Source organism: Poecilia reticulata, chromosome 12, assembly GCF_904066995.2.
Source record: "Poecilia reticulata chromosome 12, P_reticulata-male-v2, whole genome shotgun sequence".
NCBI classification, from domain to species: Eukaryota; Metazoa; Chordata; class Actinopteri; order Cyprinodontiformes; family Poeciliidae; genus Poecilia; species Poecilia reticulata.
The window spans coordinates 322,833-337,098 of NC_088841.1; the positions used below are offsets into that span (position 1 = coordinate 322,833).

General features: G+C 39.5%; 2 protein-coding genes across 3 annotated transcripts in view; one reads left to right on the top strand and one right to left on the bottom strand.

The window, feature by feature from the left end:
* sptlc1 (serine palmitoyltransferase, long chain base subunit 1) overlaps window positions 1-14,266 on the bottom strand; it is a 44,940-nt gene that overhangs the window by 16,711 nt on the left and 13,963 nt on the right. For both annotated transcript variants that reach the window (XM_008423818.3, XM_081614024.1), the window contains exons 9-10: window positions 13,722-13,829; window positions 13,070-13,165 (exon numbers count right to left, since the gene is read on the bottom strand). In XM_008423818.3, the coding sequence (XP_008422040.1) occupies window positions 13,070-13,165; window positions 13,722-13,829 (204 nt within the window). The remainder of the gene's footprint in view (window positions 1-13,069; window positions 13,166-13,721; window positions 13,830-14,266) is intronic.
* LOC145554392 (uncharacterized) lies at window positions 1,998-4,810 on the top strand. Its single transcript, XM_081614028.1, has 2 exons — window positions 1,998-3,186; window positions 3,340-4,810. The coding sequence occupies exon 1, from the start codon at window positions 2,123-2,125 to the stop codon at window positions 3,161-3,163; it is 1,041 nt and encodes a 346-aa protein (XP_081470154.1). The 5' UTR covers window positions 1,998-2,122; the 3' UTR covers window positions 3,164-3,186; window positions 3,340-4,810.

Sequence of the window (14,266 nt, forward strand, 5' to 3'; positions counted from 1 at the left end):
GGACCAACCCGTTAGCCCCGCAACATGTGGCTTCAAATCGCACTTCTCTCAACAGCTGGGTTTAGACCCCCAAAGACAAAGACCAAGGCAAAGATGAAGATGAAGATAAAGACAAAGAACAAAGGCAAAGAGGAAGAACTGGTGTGTTCCTTCCGTGGGACCAGGAAGATCGTGAGACGAGGAGAAAGGAGCTACAGAGCTGCAAGACAAGAAGCTGAGGACCGCTACGCGCATGAGGAAGTCACCCTGATGCCCGAGACCTGCTGCTCTAAGTCAGTACTCTTCTTGTACTGGGAACCTCCTGCTGCTGCAACACCTTCTTCATCATCAGGCCAGTTCTGGGGTTCAAAATGCCAAACTCTGTCCGTCTCTCTCAAAGTTTCCCTTTTTTAGTTCTCAGTGTCAGCATTAGGGAAAGATAGGCTAGATTATTGATTTTACTTATTTGATTATTTCTGCTAGTGAATTAAGCTGTACTGACCCTTGCAAAATTGCCTTACTAATAAATAATTAGCATTTAAGAAATCTAAAAGATGTTGTGGACATTCAATTAATGAGTCACCTTAAAGTTCTTTGATGGTTGTGAAATAGCTATGAGGTTTGATTCTGGGAGGAAAAAGTAGAAATGTTTTATAGGTTGCTTTTAGCCAAAACTAAAATAATGACCTTGGGACTTAAATCTAAGTCACTAAATTTAATCTAGCCGTTAACAAGTGCCGTTATTTTAGGAAAGGAGCTACCGTTAACAGGAGTGGTTGTAGGGGTTATGTCGCTGTGAGGGCTACTCAGCGGATTGCTCCTCAACTGTAAAAGGTCATAACTTCTGGATCGAAGGTAGTCAGAGCTAGACGAGTCCTTTCCGACCCCAGTTTAAACAGATTATTCTCCACAAACTATCGCTAGGGTAAGACCCGAGTTTCTGGGGGTTTTCCGGACCTGTTAGACAGAGAACTGGGCAGTAGTGAGTCCAAAGAGTTGTGAGGAGTGGGCGGGACTTACTATTGGGTAGTAACAGACATTATATATGTATATATATTTTGTTCAAATAATCTCTGTTAACTGTATTGGCCTGAAGAATTCACAAGGACTAAACATTGTTTAGCTGATGCTAAATTGTAATATGCTAAATGTGGAATTAGGGTATATTTTTGTTGGAAAGTCAATAAAGTTCAAGTCATAAAAAAGATATGTAATCAAACATTTGCTGTCCTAACAAGACAGAAAATCTCTGAAAAATAATCAACCTCCTCTGCCTCCTCCTATGTTCTGCAGAATTACTCCACTCGGTGAGAAACAACCAATCAGAACCAGCATTAATCAGCTCGCTGTGCCATCAGTCAGGAAGGATTGTTTATTTTGATGCAGCCTGCGTTTGACTTTGAATGAATGTCTCCTTTTTTACGTGATATTATTTGATATAGGCAGATTATTTGACTCATGTATAATTTATGGTCCTGAGAGCCTTACTGTTAAATATAATTTTACTGATTGCAGGTTTTCCAGTTGTTCTTTTGACCGAATAGCTCTGTATTGTGCCTGCAAGTTTAAGCCTAAATTAGGAGAATTTATTGCCAGATCATTTTTTTTAATTTTGTCAGATCACATAGTAGCATTTATACCTAAAGCAAAAAATTAACAGTCAATCCAGGCGATCGGCAGAGATCAGCCTCATTGGTGATTGGTATATCAGAATCGGCAGCAGAAAAAGTGATCGGAGCATCCCTAGTTACATGTAGAACGTGCAGTGCTAAGACTGACACCATCTTGTAAAATACAGGATCATGTAATATTTGGCAGTTAAATGTTGCTGAAACATGGGAAATATCAGGACCAAGCTAAACTGTGGCGGTGGGATCAGCTATGGACCCTTGGTGCCCTCAGGTGCTGATGTCACAATTGTCCACAGACAGACAACAAACATCACACTGCTCTCAACATGTGTGACTTTTTAAAACATTCACCCGGTATGTTTTAAAAACATAAAACATGGAACTTCCGGGAACACCATCATGGCGGCAGCTTAAAAGGCGAGCTCCTCGACCCAGATATTTGTAAGCCCGATTAATTTGATAATTTATTAACGAAAAGTTCGAAAGATAATATTTAAAAAGGGGCATTTACTATGACTAGAGGGAAATACGGCAGAAAGTCTCAAAAACCCGAGTTAGACGACAGAGAGGTCGACGGTAACGAAACGTTAGCTTTGAAGCTAGCTGACTCGGCTAAAGAAGCAACGAATGACCCAGAGCTAAACATAAAGACTCGAGCCACAGAGGTCTGTTCCGACTTTAACATGGCAAATTTGGAAACGATTCTCCAGGAACTGCGAGACTTTCGTAAAGAGAACTCTGATGCTCTGAAAGAAATTAAGGAAGATATTAAAGTAGCTAACAGCCGTATTGATAAAGCAGAGAACCGGATAGAAGAAGGGGAGGAGCGTTTGCGGCACATAGAGGAAGCTACAATGGAGCTCCTGGAGCTACAGAAACGGTTCGAAACACGGCTTGTGGATCAGGAGGGACGTTCAAGGAGGGAGAATGTTCGGATTCATGGTCTTAAGGAGGGAGCAGAGAACGGTGCCGGTTCGATGACGGAATTTGTTGAGAAACTTCTGAGTGAGAAGCTGGAGCTGCCGCCATCTTTTCCCTTCCAGATAGAGAGAGCCCATCGGGCTCTGCCGCCGCGTCCCTCCCCGGAATCACCACCGAGATCGATAGTGGTAAAGTTTATGAGCTTCAGAGTGAAAGAAGAGATCTTAAAGAAGGCATGGCAGAAGAAGGGATTCATGTACGAGGGGAAGAAAGTTTTTCTGGACCATGACTATGCCCCGGAAGTGCTGAAGAAACGAAAGGAATACACAGAGGCGAAAAGAGTCCTGCGGGAGAAGAACATACGGTTCCAGACGCCATTCCCGGCGAGACTGCGTGTTTTTTATGAGGGAGAGATGCAGATCTACAACACGGCTGAGGAGGCGACCAAAGACATGGCGGAACGAGGGCTGCAGGTGGCGGTGACCAGACCGGCGGAGAACAATCTGGAGAAGATCAGACGCCTGACTTGGAAAACCATCGGGGCCAAGAAAGGAGGACAGACACCGAGAGAGACAATAGAAAGATACAAACAACGATTGCAAGGTTTTAGGAGAAGTCAGGATGAGATTTAAGGGCCACTGCCATTTAAAATGAGGTATTTAAGATCTTAAATTTGTTTTTGGATGAGTCTATTCAAGTTTGAAGGGAAAAACCGGGGCTTAGGGAATGATGACTCTGGTCAAGCTAACAGAATTAGTATTATTTTTTTATTTACTTATTATTTCCTGAGGGAGTTTTTTTTCATTAGGGTCGGGGAATCCTCCCCTTTTCTTTGGTGGACATTGCAACGGTGGTGCAAACATGAACAAAGCTAACTGCAACAAGAAGGGCCCAATCCCTCTGGCAGGGAGAGGACGTCTCTTTGGGCAGGGTTTCCATCATGGCTTACAAAGGGTCAAAGTGCAGACCCCACTCTTGGAAGTTCTTTGGTTAGTCACTAGTTCATCAGTGAATGTTCTAAAACTGTTCAGTAGTGTGTTCATTATTATTTTGTTTATCTGTAGCCTAAGGGTCCTTCAAGGTGTAGAGAAGGTGGAAAATAAGAAATCACAAGGAGTAAATGACAACACAGAAAAAGGTATTAAAGTTGGCCTCTTTTAATGTGAACGGGATGCTCAACCCAGTTAAAAGGTCTAAAGTATTAGGAAAATTGAGAAGGGAGGGGGTGGGAGTGGCACTGCTGCAGGAGACGCACCTGACAGAGAAGGAACATGAGAAACTAAAGAGAAATGGTTTTAGTCAAGTATTTTACTCATCTTATAGATCAGGCCATAGGAGAGGAGTCGCAATCCTTATATCAGGAAGATCCATATTTGAAAAGCTTTCAGAAACAATAGACAAAGAAGGAAGATACGTACTGATTAAGGGGAGATTAGAAGGAGAACTGGTCACTATCCTGAACATGTATGCCCCCCCAGGCTCTGACTGGTCATTTTATAGAAAGATGTTTGATTTAATGACAGCTGAGGGAGAAGGCATTCTGATATGTGGAGGAGATTTAAACCTCAGGTTGAATCCACAACTTGATTGTTCAGATGGTGGAAAGCAAAAATCTATAATTAGCAAAAAATTTAAAGAGTTAATGGCAGAGTTGGGAATAATGGATGTCTGGAGGGAGCAAAATCCATCAGGCAGAAACTACACATATTTTTCACCGCCTCATTCAGTATATTCGAGAATCGACTATTTCTTTATGTATAATAAGGATAGATACAGAGTGGAAAACTGTGACATTGGAGTAAGGGATGTATCAGATCATAGTCCAGTTTATATCACCCTGGAATTGTCAAAGGAAACAAAAACTACAACGTGGAGACTAAATGCAGGTTTATTACAGGGGAATATGAAGGAAGAACTTGAGAAAGAAATCGATATATATGTAAAGGAAAATAATAATGGGGCGGTATCCCCAGCTACGCTGTGGGATGCATGCAAAGCAGTAATTCGAGGGAAGCTAATTGCCAAATCAGCATACTTAAAAAGGAAAAAACAGGGAAAACTTAGACAATTACAATTGGAATTAAAAGAATTAGAAAAGCAACACAAAAGCTTCTCTCTGGATGAAAAAAAATCTCAAGAAATTAAAAGAATACAAACAGAGATAAACTGCACTTTGGAAGATGAGATTAAAAAAAACCTTCTATACACAAAACAAAGGTATTACGAAGGAGGAGGTAAATCAGCTAAATTGTTGGCTTATAAAATGAAAAAGCAAATGGTAAATACAGTGGGGAAAATAAGTATTTAGTCAGTCACCAATTGTACAAGTTCTCCCACTTAAAAAGATGAGAGAGGCCTGTAATTGACATCATAGGTAGACCTCAACTATGAGAGACAAAATGTGAAAAAAAAATTTGAGAAAATCATTTTGTCTGAATTTTAAAGAATTTATTTGCAAATAATGGTGGAAAATAAGTATTTGGTCACCTACAAAAGTTCATCTCAATACTTTGTTGTATATCCTTTGTTGGCAATGACAGAGGTCAAACGTTTTCTGTAAGTCTTCACAAGGTTGGCACACACTGTTGCTGGTATGTTGGCCCATTCCTCCATGCAGATCTTCTCTAGAGCTGTGATGTTCTGGGGCTGTCGGCGGGCAACACGGACTTTCAACTCCCTCCAAAGGTTTTCGATGGGGTTGAGATCGGGAGACTGGCTAGGCCACTCCAGGACTTTGAAATGTTTCTTACGAAGCCACTCCTTTGTTGCCCTGGCAGTGTGCTTGGGATCATTGTCATGCTGAAAGACCCAGCCACGTTTCATCTTCATTGCCCTTGCTGATGGAAGGAGGTTTTCACCCAAAATCTCACAATACATGGCCCCATTCATTCTTTCATGTACACGGATCAGTCGTCCTGGTCCCTTTGAAGAGAAACAGCCCCAAAGCATGATGTTGCCACCCCCATGCTTCACAGTTGGTATGGTGTTCTTTGGATGCAACTCCGCATTCACTTTCCTCCAAACACGACGAGTTGTGTTTTTACCAAATAGTTCTACTTTGGTTTCATCTGACCATATGATATTCTCCCAATACTCTTCTGGAACATCCAAATGCTCTCTAGCAAACTTCAGACGTGCCTGGATATAGACTGGCTTAAGCAGGGGGACACGTCTGGCACTGCAAGATCTGAGTCCCTGGCGTCATAGTGTGTTGCTGATGGTAGCCTTTGTTACTTTGGTCCCAGTTCTCTGCAGGTCATTCGCTAGATTCCCCCTTGTGGTTCTGGGATTTTTCCTCACCGTTCTTGTGATCATTCTGACCCCATGGGCTGAGATCTTGCGTGGAGCCCCAGATCGAGGGAGATTAGTAGTGGTCTTGTAGGTCTTCCATTTTCTGATTATTGCTCCCACAGTAGATTTCTTCACACCAAGCTGCTTGCCTATTGCAGATTCAGTCTTCCCAGCCTGGTGCAGGTCTACAATTCGGTTTCTGGTGTCCTCCGACAGCTCTTTCGTCTTCACCATAGTGGAGTTTGGAGTGTGACTGTTTGAGGTTGTGGGCAGGTGTCTTTTATACTGTTAACGACTTCAAACTGGTGCCATTAATACAGGTAATGAGTGGGGGAAAGAGGAGCCTCTTAAAAAAGAAGTTACAGGTCTGTGACAGCCAGAAATCTTGCTTGTTTGTAGGTGACCAAATACTTATTTTCCACCATTATTTGCAAATAAATTCTTTAAAATTCAGACAAAATGATTTTCTCAAATTTTTTTTCACATTTTGTCTCTCATAGTTGAGGTCTACCTATGATGTCAATTACAGGCCTCTCTCATCTTTTTAAGTGGGAGAACTTGCACAATTGGTGACTGACTAAATACTTATTTTCCCCACTGTAATAATATCTTCAAAATCAGGGACTCCTCTAATTTGATCAAATATAAGACAGAAGAGATTCAAGATTGTTTTGAAAACTATTATAAAAAATTATATTCTCAAGAAGAAATTAAGAATGATAATCAAATACATGCATTATTAGAATCTTTGAATTTACCAAGAATAACAGAAGATCAAAATCGTATATTAACAAAGGAGATTACAGAAGAAGAAATAGACTCAGAAATTTCAAGATTGAAAACGAACAAGGCTCCAGGGACAGACGGATACTCGTCTGAATTTTATAAATTACTAAGAAAACCATTGATCCCCTTGTTAAAAAATACGTTCAATTGGGTCTTAAAAGAGGGAGAGACACCCAGGTCCTGGAGGGAAGCTTTCATTGCGGTTATTCCAAAGGAAGGAAAAGATCAATTAGATTGTGCCAACTATAGACCAGTTAGTGTCCTAAATTTAGACTATAGACTATTTACTGCAGTCATGGCTAGACGATTAGAGGTAATTCTGCCGGACATAATTGATTTAGACCAAACAGGATTTATAAAGAAAAGACAGACAACGGATAATATTAGGCGCACACTGCTGATAATGCATAAGATTATTAAAACAAGAACAGAAGCAGTAATATTAGGATTGGATGCAGAAAAAGCTTTTGACTCTGTCAGGTGGAACTTCCTATATAAGGTGATAGAACAATTCGGTTTTAACAAAACATTTATCAAAACTATTCAATCATTATATTGCCAACCCACAGCGAGGGTAAAAATTAATGGGAGCCTTTCAAATACATTTAGATTGCATCGAGGATGCCACCAAGGCTGCTCCATTAGCCCACTGTTATTTGCGATATATTTGGAACCTTTAAGCCAATGGATAAAACAAAACAGAAATATAAAGGGTATACATATGGAAGGAGGGGAACAAAAGATAGCATTATTTGCAGATGATGTTTTGATTTACTTATCTCAACCAGGCAATTCACTTCCAGCACTATAATGCCAGCACTATAATACATCAATATAATGGATGAATTTGGGATGATGTCAGGCTACAAATTAAACACAAAAAAAAACACAAGTTCTCTCTTTCAACTATTCACCTGATCAATTCATTAAAAATACATTTAGTTGGGATTGGGAGTCAAAATCTCTGAAATACCTTGGAGTGTTTCTGTCCCATGACTTATCCGAACTAAAATCTTTAAACTTTAGCCCCTTGGTGTCGAAAATAAAGTCAGATATGAGAAGGTGGAGTTTAATCCCCTTTACAAGCTTAGTGTCAAGAGTAGAAATGATTAAAACAAATGTGCTACCAAGGTTACTGTATTTATTTGCGTCTCTCCCAGTTGAGGTGACAAATAAAGACTTTGCAGAATGGGATAAAATGATATCGAGATTTATTTGGCAAGGAAGAAAACCACGGGTCAGATTTAGAACGTTGCAGTTATCGAAGGATAAAGGGGGGTTAGCCTTACCTTGTCTAAAGAGCTACTATGGAGCAGCACAGTTGAGTATTCTACTGAACATAAGCAATCCATTATACACTGCAAAATGGAAAGATATAGAATGTGCTATGTCACCCACAATACCTCTACAAGCCATAATAAATGATAACAAATTGAGAAAACACCTAAGGGAGGAGTCAAATCCATGGCTGGGATTATCTCTTGGCATATGGAATGAAATCATTTTAAAATATGGGTTGACAGAGCAGAGTAGAGTACTAAGGTGGATAGAGCATGACTCCGATTTTAAACCTAATGTAACAGACAAAACATTTAGTAAATGGGAAAAGGGTCCAAAGATATTCTGGGAGATGGTTAAGAAAAATACTATACAAAGCTTTGAAGAAATAAAGAATAAATATGAATTAAACAACAAGGATTTCTACAGGTACTTACAATTGAGGCACTTTACGGAAGAACTATTAAGAAGGATAAATTTAATGGAGGTTGAATCTGGTATAATTAAAATGTTTATTGCAGCAAATGAATCAAACTTGGGGGAAAAAATAATTTCAAAACTGTATACAAGGTTGGAAAATCTGAAAAAAAGTAATACAACATACATAAAAGCAAGATGGGAAAATGAGGCTAATTGTGGGCTTTCACAGGAGAACTGGGAAGAGATATGTGGGGAACAGTGGAAAACATCTTGTTCCATTTCGTGGAGAGAGTTTGGCTGGAAGAATATTGTAAGATATTTCAGTACACCAGCACAAAGAAAATACCAAGATACAAAATGCTGGAGGCAGTGCGGAAAAGACAGAGCGGGTCACTTCCATGTATTTTGGGATTGTGCCTTCATGGTAACCTATTGGCAGGACGTAAAGAATTGTATGGATAAAGTACTGGGGGTGAATATTCCACTTACATTTGAGGATCTGTACATGGGAAGAGGGATGAAAAGGCTTACAAGAGCAGGTGATGGTTATATGTATAGGATTATGTTGATAGCAAGCAAAAAAGCCATTACTAGGAAATGGCTGAAGGCAGAAGCTCCTAAAAGGGAAGACTGGGTTGACGTAATGCATAATATTTATATTATGGAAAGGCTGACGTTTTCCATCAGATTAGAATCTGGAAAATTTAAGAATTATTGGAGAAATTGGCAGGGTTTTATTTCACCATGGAGGTCAGACTTTATTGATTAATAGTGTGGTTACAGGAGCCCTTATAGAGCTACAGACTGTAAATAGTTTGCTTACAGTTCATTTCCAATGAGAAGAGAGTTAAAATTGTGATGACTTGGAAGAGAGGAGTGAGGAGAAAGAGGGAAAAGACAAACAAATATTGGATGCTCTCTTTATTTGCTCTGTTTTGTCTTATGTTTTTTCTCTTTTCTTTTTTGTAAATCAACAAGTGAATGGATAGACTGGATATTATCTAGAATGGCAAAGTTATGACTAAGGCAGGTATAGATAGTATATGCATCTTCTCTTGAATAATATGTATGTAACACTTGGAAAAAGAAAAGTGTAAAGTTTGTATGTACACTTGTATGGAAAAATTGACAATAAAGAAAATAAAAAAAAAAACAACAAAAAAAAAAACATAAAACATACCACCCAGCTTAGAAGCAAAAACTAGCAATAATACATACGTAAGTAGGAATATGCAGATCAGTGAGGATGAATAGAGGACAAATTTGAAAATGTGTCAGTTAATGTTTTAAGATTGGACTAGTTGATATCAGACAGAATGGATCAGGCACATAGAGCACATAGAGCTCAGAAGACCTGAGCATCGGAATCACAGTTCTTCAGCAATCATTTCTTGAGAATGATACAAGGTGACATGAGGCGACATATGACATAGTTTGTTATTGTTGAATGAAGAAAAAGAAAGACTTAAGTTAAATCTGTTTTTGTATGCACTGCATATTCAGACATTAACAATCTACTATGTGTGTATATATATATATATATATATATATATATATATATATATATATATACACATAGTAACTGAAAAAGTAACTTTAATCGGATTACTGATTACTCCTTGAAAAAGTAACTTAGATTACCGATTACTTGATTTGGAAAGTAACTAAGTTACATTAAAAGTAACTATTTTAGCTGCTAACACTCCACCACCTGTGAAAATTACATTGATCTTTGCCAATACTTAATTGTAAGCTATTCTATAATGGTGACATCAACAATGCGTCTCCACTTATAAGGTTGAACTAATGGTTACAACAGTACAAAAAAAACTATACAAAAATAACTTTTGTAATTTGTGTGTTCCAGTATTGTCTGGAAAACTATAAATAGAATTTTACCCCCCAGCCTCCAGGTTGTGCATTACGGTCCTGCGTTTGGTGTCAGAGCGCAGCGCACAGAGCTCCTCCTGCGGCTCCACAGCTCAGATGTCCCGCTACACAGATTTGTGACACTTATCTTAATATTAATTATTATAATGGCATTTAGTTGAACAATTTTACGGACTCGTTCATTCGTGGCTGTTTTCATGTTTATTGCGCTGTTCATATTAATCTCGATGTTTGCAGTTTTCTGGAGCGCAACTCGAAGTTCGATGTAATTCACAGGTAATATATTAACATCAACAAAGACGCAGCGTGATGGGTCATCCGGGAAATGATGGACAGGGAGAGTCTGACTAAAACTAACTAGATGTCAGACAAATTCTGGGGTTTATGTCTGCTTACTTCTAAGCCTAAAAAGCGCAACCCGCGACTCATTAAATCTGCAAGCGACTATAGAAAAAAACAAACCCAAAGCTGCTTATAATAATCGGACTTGACGAGCAAAACTTAAAATAATTCCTGTTTTTCCAGCAACAAACATGCATCTCCCTCTTCCCTCCATTGTTTACATTTCTGTCGCTGCTGATACTTTCGCATAGAAACAGCGATCACGCCCCTAGAGGCGTAGAAGAAATAACATTAAATGACTAAAGAAAATAGTAAGACACAGTAATGCAAAGAGATTTCATTAAGTAACTGTAGTCTGACTACTGGATTTGAAATAGCAACGCGTTAGATTACTCATTTCTGAGAAAAGTGGTCCGACGTCAGTAACGCGTTACCAAGTGTCACGAAAACCTGGCAATTGAACAGGGGTGTTTAGATGCTTTATATCCACCAATATATATATATATATATATATATATATATATATATATAAATTCCCTTCTCACCCTCCATGGGTGGTCTGTTTCATCCTCTGAGCTCGGGTCCTCTACCAGAGGCCTGGGAGCTTGAGGTTCTCCTCCAGTATCTTGGCTGTGCCTAGAACTGCACATTTCTGGACTGAGATGTCTGATGTTGTCCTGGGATCTGTTTTAGCCACTGCTCCAGTTTGGGGGCGACTGCCCCGAGGGCCCCGATGACCACAGGCACCACTGTGGTCTTCACCTTCCAGGTCTTTTCCAGTTCTTCCCTGAGACCCTGGTATTTCTCCAGTTTCTCATGCTTCTTTTTCCTGATGTTGTAGTCACTTGGTATTGCTACAGCCACCACAACGGCTTTCCTCTGTTCTTTATTCACCACCTCAATGTCCGGTTGGTTCTCCATTACCATCTTGTCTGTCTGGATCTGGAAGTCCCACAGGATCTTAGCTCGGTCATTCTCCACCACCTTTGGGGATTTTTCCCCACTTTGATCTCAGGGCTTCCAGTCCATATTCTGCACAGATGTTCCTGTACACTATGCCCGCCTCTTGGTTATGTCGTTCCATGTACGCTTTCCCTGCCAGCTTCTTGCACCCTGCTGTTATGTGCTGGACTGTCTCACAACCTACACCTTGGGTCTTGTCTGGTGTGGTAGATCTGAGCCTCTATTGCTCTGGTGTTTAGAGTCTGTTCCTGGGCGGCCAGGATGAGAGCCTCTGTGTTGTCCTTGAGTCCAGCTTTCTCCAGCCATTGGTAGGTTTTCCTGACATCAGCCACTTCAGTTATTTGTCGGTGGTACATCCCATGTAGGGGCTGGTCCTCCCATGATGGTACCTCCAGCACCTTGTCCTCTGTTCCCCATTGCCTGAGACATTTGCTGAGCACATCGTCTGTTGAGGTTTTGTCCTTGATGTATTTATGGATGTTTCATCCTGGACAGTGGCTCTCACACTCAATAGTCCTCTGCCTCCTTCCTTACAGCTCGTGTACAGTCTCAGGGTGCTGGATTTGGGGTGGAACCCTCCATGCATGGTTAGTAGCTTCCGAGTCTTAACTGGTACTGGTAAGGCATAGCTGTTTATTGCACGGATCTTGTTCTTGCCATTGAGCTGGCTTCTCAGGACTTGCCTTATTCGTTGGAGGTATTTGGCTGTGGCTCCTTGTGGCCTCATCGAGGTTGCCATTTGCTTGTGGTATTCCCAGGTACTTGTAACTCTCCTCAATGTCTGCTATTGTTCCTTCTGGGAGTGAGACCCCTTCTGTGTGGGCGACCTTCCCTCTCTTTGTAACGATCTGACCACACTTCTTTAGTCCGAATGACATCCCAATGTCAGTGCTGTAGATCCTGGTGGTGTGGATCAGGGAGTCGATGTCTCTTGGCATATATATATATATATATATATATATATATATATATATATATATATTTTTTTTTAGTTTTATCTTATTTTGTCAACTAACTTGACAGTAGGTTAATCGACTAAAATGTTGTTATAGTCGACTAAAACTACAGATAAACAATTCTGAGGAAGAAACTATGCCTAAAACTAAATGACAGTTTTAGTCTTTTGACTAAAATAACTAAAAATTTGATGTCAAAATTAACATTAACAATTAAAATGTCTGGATGGAGGTTGTCTGCAGAAACTTATAGTGCTCTCTGTGTGACTGTTCTGTTAAAACAAATGAAGCGATGCAGGTAGGGAGTAGCTACATCTAAGCATGAATTGGTATTTCAAGTTTAATAAATTTGAGACTTTAATGTATCCATTTGTCATTCTACCTTGCAAAGCAGACCGGGGTAGATCATGAGGATTCTTTGCACACTGATAGATTAAAGCAAAGATTATCATGAATACTTGTTTTAACTCAAATTTGAAATCACATCGCCGCCCCAAAAATCTGAATAAAATTGTGAGATAGGACTTGATTTCTACCTTTGTTGTCCAGGTAAACATATCAATTCATCCTACGTGACCCACAGGCACCTCAATAAACATGTATTCCACTTACTTGATGATCAATGACAAAGGAACGGCCACAGCAGAAGCCTCCAATGGAGGCCACAGCATTTTCCATGTTAGCGCTGATCAGATCGATGTCATCAATCTGTGCAGAGCAAAAATGGTCAGATTATTATACTTCAGAATCTGTTTTATTTACCAAGTTTGTGCATACAAACAAGGAATTTTACCTCGGATCATCTTTGCTCTCAAAGACATTTGAAATATAAATATATAAAAACAAACAAAATTTCAAAAAATGTTTTTTGTCTTCTTACAGGCTGGCAAACAGATCAAAAGAGGAAGAGAAAGTTGAATTAGAACATTGCATTGATCTGGGCCCTGACAGTTCAATGTTCAAATAAAAGTTTTAGCACTTTGTGTCCAGGATGTGTGGGGACTGCAAAGATTTTGGCTGCCATTTTCCTCGCCTTGGTCCTGTACTTTGGTGTAAAAAAAAAAAAAAAACTTGGAAATTTAGGATTATGATCAAGATAACTGAATACTACTTCTCATAAGAAGAATACAATTTGGATTGCTGTGGCTGAATGAGAAAATGTAAGAAGCACTTTGATTTGGTGTAATTGACAAATTAAAGAAAAATAAGATTACAATACAAGGTTTTTAAGCTATTTTGTTGTCTTTGTTATGGTTATACTTACATTCACCCCAAAGTGCTCTGTGACACCTTTGCCGTGTTCACCCAACACACCAAAAGACATGCTCTCCTCCAAAAAGATCCGCACCTTGTATCTATACTTGAGCTTGACCTGGGAAATTAGACAGATTATAGAGATCATAAAAATAAACATTCCGAGACTATTAGATCTAACTCAGACATATCTGGAACTAGGATAGGTGAAGATCACCATGTGATCTCTCTTTTTGTGTATGATGTCCTTTTATACCTGAAAAACTCAAATCAGTCCCAGCTGTACTTAGTGTCATAGATAAATTTGGTGCTCTTTCGGGTTTTAAGATTAATTTAGGCAAGTCTGTCACTTCTCTCAATATCCCTCAAGAGATGGTGCTACAGCCTATTTTTCATATATTTAAAAGAGGTTTCAAGTACTTGGGCATCTTTATCACCCCTGATCTGAAAGACTTATTCTCATCAAACTACTCCCCCCTAGTTCAGAACATTAAGAACCATCTGTTGAAATGGTCCACTTTATCACTTCTCAGTAGGGTTAATACAATAAAAATG